At 37.6% G+C, this 14,619-nt stretch overlaps 1 protein-coding gene across 1 annotated transcript; it reads right to left on the bottom strand.

Annotated features, from left to right (window-relative positions):
- Window positions 1-267: 267 nt before the first annotated feature.
- LOC120068889 (large ribosomal subunit protein eL8y) lies at window positions 268-2,519 on the bottom strand. The gene is made up of 6 exons (XM_039020538.2): window positions 2,337-2,519; window positions 2,041-2,242; window positions 1,122-1,291; window positions 876-1,004; window positions 694-786; window positions 268-591 (listed from the first exon to the last, which is right to left on the bottom strand). The coding sequence occupies exons 1-6, from the start codon at window positions 2,382-2,384 to the stop codon at window positions 460-462; spliced, it is 774 nt and encodes a 257-aa protein (XP_038876466.1). The 5' UTR covers window positions 2,385-2,519; the 3' UTR covers window positions 268-459.
- Between the last annotated feature and the right edge of the window lie 12,100 nt (window positions 2,520-14,619).

The raw sequence follows: 14,619 nt of genomic DNA, 5'->3' as shown, positions 1-14,619 counted from the left end.
CTAGCTTTTATGTTCTCCTTTTGTCTTCGATTTCAAAAACTTTCTGTAATTACTCTTTAGTTGGACTCCTTTTAATAGGCTAAAGTTTTTTTTTTTGGAGATAAGATCATTTTTTCTCAATCAAATGATGTTCGAATTAGTCATACTTAAATTTCAAATTTTTAAATAATATGGAAAAGAAATGCATTATGAACCATCAACAAAAGCCTGGTGTACCCTTCTTAGTTTAATGGAATGGGCGAATAGGGAGCATTTGAGACAGTAGACTTAAACATTCATGAGTAAAACTAAAATAAATGGAGGCTTACATGGAGAGAATACTACAGAAGCAATCATAAGTAAACAAAACTTCCAAATTCTACTGTTGAAGTAAACTACATACCAAAACGAATTGGTGTCTGATTTTTTCTCATAAAAGAAAACTCTTCCGAAGTAATAAAAGAAAACTCCAATACCTACCTAAGACATCCTTTGAGCAGCTTCTTTGGCGAGTAATTTCTCCTTTGCCTTTGTTTTAGCCTGGGACTTGGATCCCATGATTCCACCACCCCACTTCTTCCTGTACTCGTCGTACTTGTCGTTGAAATTAGCCTAACATAAAACAAAACAGTAAACAAGTTACTTAATATGAGCCTAATTCAGATGCTATAAAGTAGAGTGGCATCATCTAGGCTTTATATGTGTATAAGGCACCTTAATGGCTTCCAAGATCCTGCTAAACTCCAGCTTATCTTCATTCTTCACGGTTGTCAAGCACAAGACTGATGCCGTCTTTTTGTGGACAATCTGTTATTAAACAGGAAAAATTACAAAAACATTGATCCATGGCTTCAAAGGAGTAGACATTATTGTGTCAAACAAAGAGACATAGTTACCGCTCCCAAACGAGCTTTTCCCTTCACAATGCAATATGGAATTTCCATCTTTCTGCACAGAGCTGGGAGCCATACAACCAACTCAATTGGATCCACATCGTGTGCAATCACAACCAGCTGGGCCTTATTCTGAGTATGAAGTACGAAATATATGGATGTTAAAAGATAAAGGGAGTGTATCTGATTGCAGACAACATTGCAGTTGAAAAGAGTGAAATATTTCACATGTATGGAATAAATGATGACCTGCTCAATGAGGTAGGTAACATGATTGAGACCATATTTAACAACGATAGGCTTTTTGGCATCGTGTGATTTGCCTTCGGCCTCTTCCTGAGCTCTTTTCAAAAGACGCTCTCTTTTCTGTGCTTTATCCTCTGGCCTATACTTCAAAAGCATCTTGAACAAGTTTGTTGCTGTAAATGCATGAAAAGGCTTTTAAAACCAACCGTCTAACAACATTCTAACAAATATCAAAGAACCACATAGAAGATGACACAAGTAGAAACCAAAATATACCTTAAATCCAATCAAGACCACATGGAAGATTACCAAAAGAGTTTCCGGGATCAGGTCAGAAACCATTACATTTTTCCAAATTACCAAAATGGAAACTTTTTAAAAAGAAAATTTTAAAAAGGGAAAACTAGCATACAAAGACACATTTCATTCACAACCATGTACTATAAAGCAGGTTTATATAAAGAGAACCATTTATAATAATACAATCATTAGAATGTCCAAACAACTCAAAATGGGAGAAGACCTAAGCATAATCCAAGAAACCCAAGGAGAAAAAAGAGGTTCAGACAAGAATCTAGGTTCCAAGAGACAGAAGCTTAGTACCAACTCCCAAATAAACTTGCAAAGTCAATCAAAACATAGTTTCTAAAGGTAGAGCCAAACCAAACCATCAATCAATAAGGTAAGGAACTACTTATTTCTTCTTTCACCGTAGCAGAAACTGCTACACCTCTCCTAAACTAAGTGCAATCATACAACCTGTCGCTCCTGTAACCTAACAAAATTCATACTTCATAACAAATTAAGAGAGTTCCATAAACCGAAGAGGGACACAATCCATAATTAACTAAACAATTCAATGACGATCATCTAATACCAATAATGTAATAGGAATCTCCGCGAGAATTTAGGGTTTAATTACCAAGATTCTTGTCAAGGGTTTTGGTGAACTGATTCAAAGCTGGTGGAACCTTGAGCCTCTGTTTCAGAATCCTCTTCTTCCTCTGAATTTGAACAACTTTGGGCCATTTGACAAAGCGAGTAAGGTCTCTCTTAGGCGGCAATGCCCCACCGATTCCAAACTGCTTCGGACGTTTCTCAAATAGCGGATTCACCACCTTCTCCTGCAATCAATCAAATGCGGTGTTAAACCAAAGATATGGAGAACTGAAACAACAAATTCCCATCAAGGGAAAGAAGAAAATACAATGGATTTACCGGCTTCTTCTTTACCGAAACTTTTCCAACAGCCCTCTTCGGTGCCATTTTTTGCGCTGCAAGAGGCGAGGGCAACAGATGAAAAAGAAGAAGGAAGGAAGGCCGAGGAAGGGCTAGGGTTTAGAAGGGAAAAGAAAACGAAATTAAATATATAAAATTCACGCCCTTTTTTATTTTGCACCTGCATTTGTTTTTTCAATAAATATAAATTTAATAACTAAAATTTAAAATAAGTGCAATTTTTTCAGTCCGTACTTGAAAAAAAGGTTAAAAAACTGTTATTTTCTCCTGAGAGCAGTAGAAAATCCAATTCACCCCGTTTAATAAATATGTGTTTGTTTGATAATTTAAATTTTATTTTTGAGAATTGTTGAAAATTGTTTTTAGATTTACGATCAGATAGTGTAAATTAAAAGTTCATTATATTCTGATTTTAAAATTTAAATTTTTAAAATGTAAAATTATATTAATTAGAGATAAAAATATTTCGAAGTATCTGTGTTATTTTATAAACTTGGTTTGTTTTTTAAAAAATATAATATGTATTATATTTTATATTATAAACAATGTAATATTACAAAACAATAATTATATTATTTTTTTAACATAAATCATATTCCTAAGTAAATTATAATAGTTTATTGTCACTAAATATTAGTGGTAACTACAACTAACTTTATTATTTATAAATATATAGTATCACATAATAGATTTTTTTTTCTTCAAAATAATGTCATTTTAATAACTATTGACAAAAATAAAGTTGAGCTGAAAGTATTGACGAAAATGGGATAGTTACACCTAAATCGTGGATAGGGTCCATGACTTCCTTCACATCACGTGAATCTGGCAGTGACCTCACACAGACTGCCACATGTACAGACATGCAACGTTGACCAAGTAATCGTGAACGTGGTCCATGACTACTCTAAATCGTGTACTGAGTACATGACTTAGTGGTCCTAAAGTAGCCCTACTGTTTGCCTCCCTCACAGCCGTCGTCCGCTGCCTCCATCTGTCGTCGTCTGCCGTCTGCCACGTCCATCGTTCGTCGTCTATGATCGTCCGCCGTCCATCATCGACGTTGTTCTTCTTGTTGCCACCGACCATAGGTAATGTTTTTTTTTTGTTTTGTTTTTAATATATGAGATTGTGCTCCATAGATCTACTGTTTTATTTAAATGTATGCATAAAAAACTAGAGTTTTAATATATTTTAATTGAAAATTTGGGATTGTGCTCCATAGATCTAGTATTGTGTATGATTTGAATTGTTTTTTTTTTAGTTAAATATTATAAGTTGGACTAAAAATTTGGGTTGTAGTTGCTCTTTTTTAATATTTAGACTGGTCATAAAATAATATTTGAACTATTTGGATTGTTTAAAAAAAAAAAAAAAAAATTTGGATTGGTCATAAAATAGTGTGGATTATCTTTTGACTAATGTTGAATTGGGCTGTTAGTATTGATGTATTTTTTGTCAGCTAAAACAGTGGCAAAGATTTAAGTAAATATGTCGATGCGTCCTAAAGAGTTAGTCATTCTTGAACCTGGAAATAATGGGGACAGTGTTATTGATGTAGAACTCGATGAATTATTTGGAAACAATAGAAATGCAGAACATGATCTTGGAGTTGGTAATGTTAGATATGTTCACCTGAATAGATTGGGATATTATTAACTCAACTAGTGAACGAGGATCAACATTGGATGAAAGAAGTGGATGTGTAGATAATTCTAGTTTAATACAAAAAGGAATATTATTTGACACTAAAGAAGATCTACTACTGGTTGTAAAAAAAACATACTGCATGGTAGAACACTATGAGATTGTCGTAGTAGAATCGAACCAAGATATTTGGTATGTGAAATGTAAATAATGGAAGGATGGTTGTGATTAGAGGTTATGGGCATATCGGCGTAAAATTCATGAGATGTTTGAAATTACTAGACTTGAAGGGGAGCACTCATGTTTTGTACTCAAAATTGACTCAGGATCATTCACAAATGATTCAAATTTTATGAGTATTGAAATCCAAAATATGGTTAGAGCTGATCCTGGGGGTTCTTGTGGCCTTGCTCCAAGAAGAAATTAAAAAATAATATGGGTATAATGTTAATTATAGACGGGTGTGGCAAGCTAATTGAAAAGTATTTATTGTTGTATTTGGTGATTGGGTGAAATCGTATTCAAAGCTTCCGTATTGGTTAAGTGTTGTTGTGCATTACAATCCTGCAACACGATCGGATTGGTATTTTCTTCCGTTGGATGTGCCAGGTACGACTTTTTTTTATCGAGTTTTTTGGTCCTTCGGTCCTATAAAAGAGTTAAAATATTGTAGACCATTAATTCAAATTAATGGAACTTATCTCTACGGAAAGTATAAGGAAAATTATTGACTGTCTTATCTATTGATGCAAACGGGCATATATTTTCCCTTGCTTTTGTTATTGTTGAAGGAGAAAAATCGTCCAATTGGTAATGCCCAATATGTTACCCAACGAGATGATATTTGTTTAATTTCTGATAGACATAAGGGCGTTCTCGCTGCAATTAACAATGAGGAAATAGGTTAGAGTGAACCTAGAGCGACCATCGATATTGTCTTCGTCATGTTGCTAGTAATTTCAATACGAAATACAAATCGAAGCAATTGAAGATTTGGTGTTTAAGGCAGGAAATCAACACAAAAGGCGCAAGTTAATTAGGTGCATGAAAGAGTTGAAGTAATTGAACCCTGAGTGCCTTGAATATTTTTCCAATATTGACTTGAAAAAATGGACACGATCACATGATGATGGGTACCACTATGGGTGGATGACAAGCAATGTAGCTGAATGTATGAATGAGGTTTTCAAATATGCTAGAATGTTACCGGTACTTCTTTATTTAGGCTAACATTCTATCGCACATACTATATTTTGAACGTCGAAGACAAGAGATAAGCGAAGCACTCGACCGTGGGGACATGTATACAGAATATGTCATGAGAAAGCTTAAGAGGTGAGAGAAACGAGTATCTACATATACATGACATTTATTGACAGGGAAACCTAAACTTTTGAAGTACAAACTGGCATAAGTATGACTTCTCCCTATAAAGATCAATACACACAAGTTGTGAGCTTGAAAGAAGGGACTTGTTCTTGCAATAAATGACAATCATTCAAGATTCCATGCTCTCATGTAATTCATTGCAACATGATTGGACAACTATTTTTTGATGATATTTTGGGCATTCAACCAGATGATTTGAAAGGCTTAAGATTGATTATGTTGGCTCTTTGGCCCTTAACCTTAAATTAATTAATTTTAATTAATTAATTAACTAATATTTTGATTATAACAAATCTGCTTTTATTTATTGAAAATTTGAGTGTTTTGAAGTATCTATTGTGTAGAGTTCGGAATAACGATTCCAATGTAATTTGAAACGCTCAAATCAAAGCTCAAACGTAGAAGAAATAGGCGAACAAACTTAATAGAAAAATTCTGAGCTGATGACGTGGCAGAAGTTTTCTTCTCAAAGTGGACCAATTGAAAGGTGCCACTTGGAGTCATGAAAGAGTGACAAATGGTGGGCTTTTGATTTTTGAATTGATTTTAAAAAAGAAATAAATTTAAAAGTAAAAAGAATTTAATATTATTTTATGTTTGTGTCTAAAGGCTAGTTTTTGACACATGGTATGTTTTTGTTTTTTATTGGGTCTTTAAAAAGAAAATGAACTTTAAAAAAAAAAAGAATTTAATATTATATTTTGTTTGTATATAAACATTTAGTTTAAAATCTCCACCATTGATTTTTCTTTTTCAAAATCCAATGGTCCAAATTAGATGTGGTTTTTAAAAAATTTTCTTCTCTATTTAAACTCATTTCTTCTCCAAATTTCTACAACAATTTTCCTTATTTTCAATCTTCAAAAAACACAAAATCTCCATTGTTGCTCTCTCCAAGTTTCAATTTTCTTCTTTTCATCTTATTCTCGAGAGAGATATTTTATGTGATGAGGGTTGGTTTGTTGTGAGCTTAATATTGTAAATTCACTTTATTAAAAAGAGTTGTAAGTGTATTCTTTAACATTTCCAAACTTTTGTAAGGGTTTCTCTTGGTCCCGGAAAAAAAGTGGTCGCAACAGTTTGATCATTACCCGTAGAAACGATCAAGTTTACTCTTGAACTTGCAAGAAGAGCGGTATAGTGGTTAGGCTCTAATCCGTGGAAAGAATTTGTGAGATATATATTCGGATACTCAAGAGGAGCTTGGGAAGTGGATATATATCGGTTGTGCCGAACCACTATTAAAATCTCCAGTATTAATTTCTTTGTCCCTATACTACTTTAATTTTGCAATTATTGTGTTATTATAGTTTAGTACATTAAATTAATTGCAATATTTGTTTTTTAAATTAATTGTTCATATTAATTTGTTTTGATTGCTAGTTTTAAATTCTCTATATTCATCACCAATCTTCAATTGAAAATGGTGCTTTAAAGTGTGATTCTTATTTTCTTATTTAATTCAAAGTGAAATTATTTCCATGAATTTATTGTTTAAATTACTTATTACTTAAAATTGTATTCAAAGTGAGTTTTGGCAGCCGATTTTAGATCTTAGGTTTGAGCATTGATAGTTTTGAGGTTTTAGTGGATGACGATGGTGCGGAAGCGGTCGCCTTTAAGACTGAAGGAGAAGAATAGAGGTCGATTTGCTCGTCAACCCTTTCGTCTGCTTAGACCAGAGATCAATTTGGGATTGGGTGCTTGCTCTTCGGAGGTAAAAGATTTTGGGTTGTCTGACGGTCATTCTGAGGAAGGTGAAGGGTTCGGTATGAGGAGTGTTGGGTTGAAGAAGCCTCTATCATCTGACCTAGAACCGAAAGAAATTTGGGTCGTGAGGGATAAACCGAGGAGGCTGGGTATTGGGTTAATTGTTGGGCAGGAAGGTTTAGGCTCGTGTGGAGTGGGGGCTCAAGAAGTGAAGGGGGTATCTGGGAGCCTAGAGGGTGTTGGGGGCCCGATTGAAAATCGGGTTGTGAGGGGGGTTGGGTTGGGCTTTGAGGGAGCTGGGGTGAGTGGGTCTATTGGGAATGGGCTGAGGCTGAGTGAAGGGAGTGGACTTATGCAGAGGGAGCTGGGGAAAGGGTCGAAAGGTGTGGAGGCATCGGTGGGTGGGTCACGTGGTGTTGGGCCAGAGTTGGAAGGCTTGGGGGGCAGAAGTCAGGTAGTAAGGAGGTTTCTCGGGTTGGGCTTTGTGGAAGTGAGGGTCATTCGAAGGACACACGGGGTTTCGTGTGCGAGATGAGGAAGGGTGTAGTTCTGGTGGTTCGGGTTCTGGCATGAAAGGGGGAAATTCGTGGGACGCCCTTTTTGGGTCTAAGTTGAGGGGGTAATTTAGAGTCCATTCCCCCATTGGTTGAAAATGATCAAGTTATTGTTGAACCTTATGAGGAGATTATTGATGAGGGTGTTTGTTTATGGGAGAAATCTTTGATTGGTCAGTTTGTGGATGCCAAACTCCTGTATACTGTTATTTGCCGACTTATTTAGAGAATTTGGGGACGTGTATAGATGCCATTACCTTGTTGGAGAACGGCTTGATTATCTTTAAGTTTAAGAAGGTAGAGTTACGGGATTGAGTGCTGGAGAATGGTTCGTGGCACTTGGGTGGCAAGCCCATCTTATTACAATAGTGGTCCCCAGGTATTGTTCTTGAAACCTTTGTTTTTTATTCTGTTCCTATCTGGATTAAACTTGAGCGTGTTCCCCTGAAGTTGTGGACGGATAGAGGTTTAGCCGTGGTAGTTAGTGCCGTGGGTAAACCTGTCTCTTTTGAAGTTGCAACAAGAGAGCGGCGGTGGTTATCGTATGTGAGGGTTTATGTTTAGGTGGATGGTGATTCGTTAATGCCCCCTTTCAATCACTGTTAGAATGCGGGACCAAGAGTTTATTATTCTAGTAGTGTATGAGTGGAAACCTTGTAGGTGTTCTTGTTGTGGTTCCTTTGGGCATGTTAGTGCTGTGTATGAGAAACAAGGTGTGGATAAGGGTCAGGAGTTGTGTATTGTGGCAGTTAATGAGGAGTGTTTGAGGGAGAATGGGGGAATTGAGAGTGTGTGGAAAGGGCAGGATTTGGGTATTAGTGCGAGGGGAGTTATCCAAGTGGATGGGAATAAGGGCACGGGGTGTGCTGATGAGTTTACTATGGTTAGTCGTCATAGGCGTGATAGAGGAGGTGTGAGGCATAGGGGTGGAAGTGGGTCACCGGGTTCGGCACCCTCGAGAAGTAGAGTAGTTTATAGGTCCCCTTGAATTACGGGGTTTGTAAAGCATGTTGATGATCGTAATCAGTTTGATGTTTTGTATGATGAAGGGGGAGACTCGTTGGCTTTGGCTCTAGTGCAGGCAGATCCTGATCCGTTGTCTGTCATAGATGGGATGTTCGAGAGTTCGGGTAAAGGCCTAGTGGGAGGTGGTAGGTGTGATTTCTTGCAAGATTCATGATTTGGTGTTCCTAGAATGGTAGGAGGTTGAATGACCCTGTCAAATTTAAGGTGGTGATAGACTTTATGGCTTCCTCTTCTGTTACTTTCTGCTGTTTTCTTGAGACGAGGGTTCGTCGCAAGAATTTTGATATGATGATGGGTAGGTTTGGTGATGCTTGGAGTTGTGTGTGTAGCTATAGTGTGCAGGGAGTTGGGAGGATCTAGGTGATGTGGCGGAAGAGTGTCTATGATTTTTCTATTGATGTCAGTGTGAAGCAATTTATTTCTAGAACCTTAGTAGATATTGTATCTAGTACTAGGGTACATATTGGTGTTGTGTATGCCTCTAATCTCGCGAGCAAGAGGAGGAGGAACTTGTGGTCTCAGTTGAGTGATGTGTATGTCAGATGGCAGCTTCCTGTAGTTGTTTTGGGGGATTTTAATGCTATTCGTAGAACTTCGGAGGATTTTGGTAGTTGCCCTAGCTTGAGAGAGATGGAGGAGTTTGATGAGGCGTTATTGGAGACGGATCTGGTTGAGTTGGGTGTGATAGGTAATTGGTTTACTTGGACTAGTAAACTTCAGGGGAATGGTATTTTGTGCCGGTTGGATCAATGCTTGTCTAATGAGGCGTGGAAGGTAGCTTTTCTGTATTCGGAAGTTAGGGTTGGTCAGTGGGGGATTTCTGATCATAGTCCTCTTCTAGTTTCTACAGGGGAGATAAGGAATAGGTCGCCTCCTACGTTTCGTTATTTATCTCATTGGGCGGAGGCTGAGGGTTTTATTAATATTATTAGGTCAGTGTAGAGAAGATCTGAGGTTGTGTCTCCTATGGTTCGCTTTGTGCGAAACTTGAAGGCAGTGAAGTGGGTTTTTCGTACATCATTTGGTAGGCGTATCTCTATGTTAGCTGATGAGGTGCGAGTGGTTAGGCAGGTTAAAGAGGTTGCTCGAGTTGCGGTAGAAAGGGATCCTACTTCAGAGTCGGTGTGTCGGAGGCAACTCGGGCCACTGAGGTGTTCTGGTCAGTGGCGAGATTGAAGGAGGCGTCGTTCCGGCAGAAGGCTAGGGTGAGGTGGCTGGAGTTAGGTGATATGAACACAGATTTTTTTCGTTATTGTGTTCGCTCTCGTCGCAATTGTAGTGGTTTATTTACGGTTGTGGATGCTGGGGGACTCGCTAGATGGTGCATGATAGGGTGGCAGAGGTGGCGGTAGATTTATTTCAGTATTGTTTAGGGTCTCAACCTATGAGGTATAAGGATCTTACTGCTCGAATTGGGGATATTGTGCAGTTCAACTAGTCTGAGGAATGGGTAGAGGCACTTGGTCGGCCAATGAGTCGGGAGGAGATTCAGAAGGCTTTATTCTTGATGAAGTCTGGGAAGGCTCCTAGGCCTGATGGACTTTCAATGGATTTTTACAGAGTTGCTTGAAGTGTGGTTGGGGATGATTTTTGTGACGCTGTGCTCAATTTTTTTTAGACCTGTTACCTGCCTAGTAGAGTTAATTCTACTGCTATTACTCTTATCCCAAAGAGGCAGGGAGCTGAGGTATGGAGGATTTTCGTCCTATTTCTTGTTGCAATGTTGTGTATAAGTGTATCTTGAGGATTTTAGCTGAGAGATTGCGGTTTTAGTTGTCTGCTTTCATCAGTGGCAATCAGTCTGCATTTGTTCCGGGTAGGTCAATTTTCGACAACATTTTATTGTGTCAGGAGCTTGTGGTGGGCTATAAGAAAGGCAGAGGGAAGCTGTGTTGTGTGTTGAAGGTAGACCTTCAGAAGGCGTACGATTCGGTAAATTGGGATTTTCTGTTTGGTGTGTTGCTGACTATAGGTATGCCCCTTTAGTTTGTTAGTTGGGTGAGGGCTTTTATTACTTCGCCTAAGTTCTCTGTGATGATTAATGGTTCCCTTGAAGGGTTTTTTCCTGGTAGGAAGGGGTTGAGATAGGGGGATCCGTTGTCTTCTTTTTTGTTTGTGATGGTGATGGAGGTCTTGTCTAGGTTGTTGAATAAACCTCATGTGTCGTTTAGGTTCCATGATCAGTGTGAGCATGTGAGCCTAACTCATTTGGTATTTGTAGATGATTTTATGATTTTCTGTGCAGCGGAGAGAGATTCTTTGGAGTTTGTGAGGCAGGTCCTAGCAGATTTGGCATGGCTGTCTAGGTTAGTTGCAAATGTTGAGAAAAGTTTCATGTTTGTTGGGGGTGTGGAGTCTGGGGAGGCGGAGGAACTAGCTGCATTTATAGGTTTCTCTCTTGGTTCACTGCCTGTTAGGTATCTGGGTTTACCTTTATTAGCAAGTTGGTTGAGGGTTATAGATTGTGCGCCTTTGATTCAGAGGATTACAACTCATATTAGATGCTGGGCAGCGCAGTCTCTCTTCTTTTAGGTTTTTTGGTGTACCATCTTCGTGTTGCCTACGTGTGTAACTCATGAGGTTGATCGTCTGTTACATAGTTATTTATGGAAGGGTAGTGCAATGAGTCGAGGTGGTGAACGGGTGGCGTGGGATAAGGTGTGCATGCCATTGGGAGAAAGGGGGTCGGGTGCGAAGCATGTAGCCTCTTGGAACCAGGCTGCTATTATGAAGCTGCTCTAACTTTTCTTAATTAAATCGGGATCATTATGAGTGGCATGGGTAGAGGAGTATATTTTGCGTGGGCAATCTTTGTGGATTGTTCGGAGTGAGGTTGGGAGGTCTTGGTGCTTGAAGGCTATCTTGCGTAGTAGAGATAGATTCAAGCATCTGGTTCGTTTGATGATCAACGATGGTTGGTCTTGTTTTGTTTGGTGGGATCCTTGGCTGTCGGAGGGTGCAATTTTGGATTCATACGAGTCTACGGTGGTTTATGATGCAGGGAGTAGTTTGGAAGCGCGGTTGTTGGAGTTCATAGATGGTGAGGGAGGTTGGAGGTGGCCCACAGTGTCTTAAGAGTTGCTTGAGATCTGGGGTCTTTTTCAGGCAGTGAGGCCTTGGGTGAGAGGGGAGGATTATTGGGTTTGGGTGCCGGATGCTAGTGGTCGGTTTTCTATCGCTAGTGTGTGGGAGAATTTGCGTCCTCATCATCCTAGGGTGGCTTGGGCTAATATTTTGTGGGCGAGGGGTGGTATTCCACGTCATTCTTTCTGTGCATGGTTAGCTGTGGAGGATAGGTTGGGTACGCAGAATTGGTTGAGGAGTTGGGGAGTGTTGTCAGGGGGGTGTCTTCTATGTGAAGAAGGTGTGGAGTCGCGGAATCATTTAATTTTTTAGTGTGGGTTTGGAAAAGAGGTGTGGTCTGGGGTGTTGCGTCAGTTGGGTTCGTCGCATCGGGTGGTAGGTTGGGATGTAGAGCTGAGTTGGTTTTGCTGAGAGGGGCGGGTAAGGGGGTGCGTAGTAAGTTGTTCTGTGTTTTCTGGTGTGCTTCCATATACTACATCTGGTAGGAGCGTAATCGACGGCTGCATGGAGGTCGACTGAGGTCGGTGTCAGCTCTGGTTCACCTTATGATCTCTACGGTTCGTGCTCGTGTTGTTTACTGGCGGATTGACCTTCTTGGTCTTATCTAGTGTATTTACAGATGTTTTTTTCTTTTTGATCTTTACGTTGTTCTTTGTTTTGTTGTTGTCCTTAATTTATGGGGTTTTGGGTTCTTTTCTCTGGCTTTCTCCCTGGTGATCTTCAACTTTATTTTTATGTGTTGGTTTTGTTCTGGTCTTATCTTGTGGCCTTTGTTTTGGTTTGTTTGCCCTGTCTTTGCTTGTGCTTTGTTGCTTTGATGCCTTGATCCCGGGCTATGGGATCTCCCTTATTGTTGTATAATAATATCACCTATTCTAAAAAAAAAATTGTATTCATTTGTTTAGTTGGGTTCATATTAGTAAAAAGTTTTAATTAATTTTAATAAACTCTATTCACCCCTCTAGGGTTGCCATACCGATCCTACAATTGGTATCAGAGCAAGGAACTCTTCTACATAAATTATTTGAAAGCTTAATTGCTAGAGTTATGACAACTTTAGATGATTGTGTTGATAGATCTCAATTCTTTGATAGTAATAGAAACTATGATGCTTGGAAAAATAGAATGAAAACTTTTATGCTTGTTATGGATTTTAATATTTTGTATGAACATGATTTATCTAAATTGCATTTGAATGGCGAGTTGCTCAGTTTTAATGCCAAAGCCAAAAATATCATATATTTTGCATTGGATAGAAAAATATGTGATACAATTTCACATTTTGATTATGCATATGACATTTGGAATTTTCTTGAAAATATGTATAGTGTAGAAAATTCTCCTTGTACTACTAATGATTTATTTGATGTGAAGGAGAATTATAATTCTCAAAATCAAGGAAAAATACATAAAGTAGAGAAAGAAAAATATGGTAAATCCTCATTGTGCTTAATGGCTCATTCGGATAACGACTCCGGAAATAAAAGTGACAAAAATAAGGCAAATCATAAAACCCCTTCTTACTATAAATTATTTGATGCATTTAAAAGTATGCAATGTGATCTTGAAAAAGAGCTCTAGATATATGAAATTATCAAAGAAGTGTAAAGCATTATCTCTTGAAAATAAATCTTTGATAGATGAAAATTCTTGTTTAAAAAATAGATCTAATAACTCTCTGTTGCATGATCAGTGTTGCAATGAGAAAATTGCATTGAATGATAGAATTATTTTTCTTGAAAAAAAGAATGATGAACTCAAATCTTTATCTTGTACATTGAAACTTGAAGTGAATCACTTGAAAAATGAAAATGAGAAAATTAGATCTTGTTCTTTAGAGTTGAAAGATGAAATTGCTAGCTTAAAAGATAAAATTCTTGATTTAGAAAATAGCCACAAATGTTTAGAAAAGATAAGTTGTCTCTTGTTGACAAACTTAAAATTGTTTGAATGTGATATTCATGAGAAAATGATCTTTTGCATATACTCAAAGAGAAAGATTTGTTTGCTAATAAAGAGCTTGTAACTGCAAGAGAGTCTATAAAGGAATTCACTATTGGTGCACAAAACTTGGATAAAATTATTGATGTGGGTAAACTCTTTAGTGATAAAAGGGGACTAGACTATGTGAATGAAAATTGTTCTTCTACTTCTAAACTTTTGTTATAGGCATCCCTTATATGTCTCAATATGTTTTGCCTAATGTATCTAATTTTATGCCAAAACATGAAAAAGTCAAACATATTCGTGAAAATTCAAAGTTTGTGCATAAACAATTTCATGCTAGACCAAATTGTGCTCATAATGTGAACTTTGTGAATAAACATGAAAAATCAAAGTTTAGGCCTAAACATTCACTTGCTAAAACTCATTGCATGAATGGTGTTGAACTTGTGTCTAATAATAAAAAGACTAGAGATATCCATGTAAAACCAAAATTTTTACCTACTTGTCATTTTTGTGGCGTTAAAGGTCATATTAGACCAAATTGTTTTCAATTGAAAAATGCTCATTTCTTTGAGAAAAAGATTGTGAAAAATCAATTATTAAAAAGAAATTCTTACCTAATGTTGTATGTTATTCTTGTGGAAAAATTGGTCATAAATATCATACTTGTTATTTGCCAAAAATGAATGCTAGTAATTTTGGAACTAATTTGAAATGGGTTCCAAAGTCTTTGCCCACTAATAATGAAGGACCCAAGAAATGAGTACCAAAATCTTCTAGTTGAGTTTTCCTTGTAGGTATGACTCAAAAATCAATTGTTTGTTTGGACTTCAAATAAGAAATTATTTCAAATCGGACCAACTTTTATGGCTTGTTTGAGTCCAACAAAGGATATTCGGTAACTT

This window comes from Benincasa hispida, chromosome 12 (assembly GCF_027475165.1).
Source record: "Benincasa hispida cultivar pf3 chromosome 12, pf3_genome.v1.1, whole genome shotgun sequence".
Lineage (NCBI taxonomy): Eukaryota > Viridiplantae > Streptophyta > Magnoliopsida > Cucurbitales > Cucurbitaceae > Benincasa > Benincasa hispida.
This window is presented reverse-complemented; position numbering and strand designations above follow the sequence as displayed.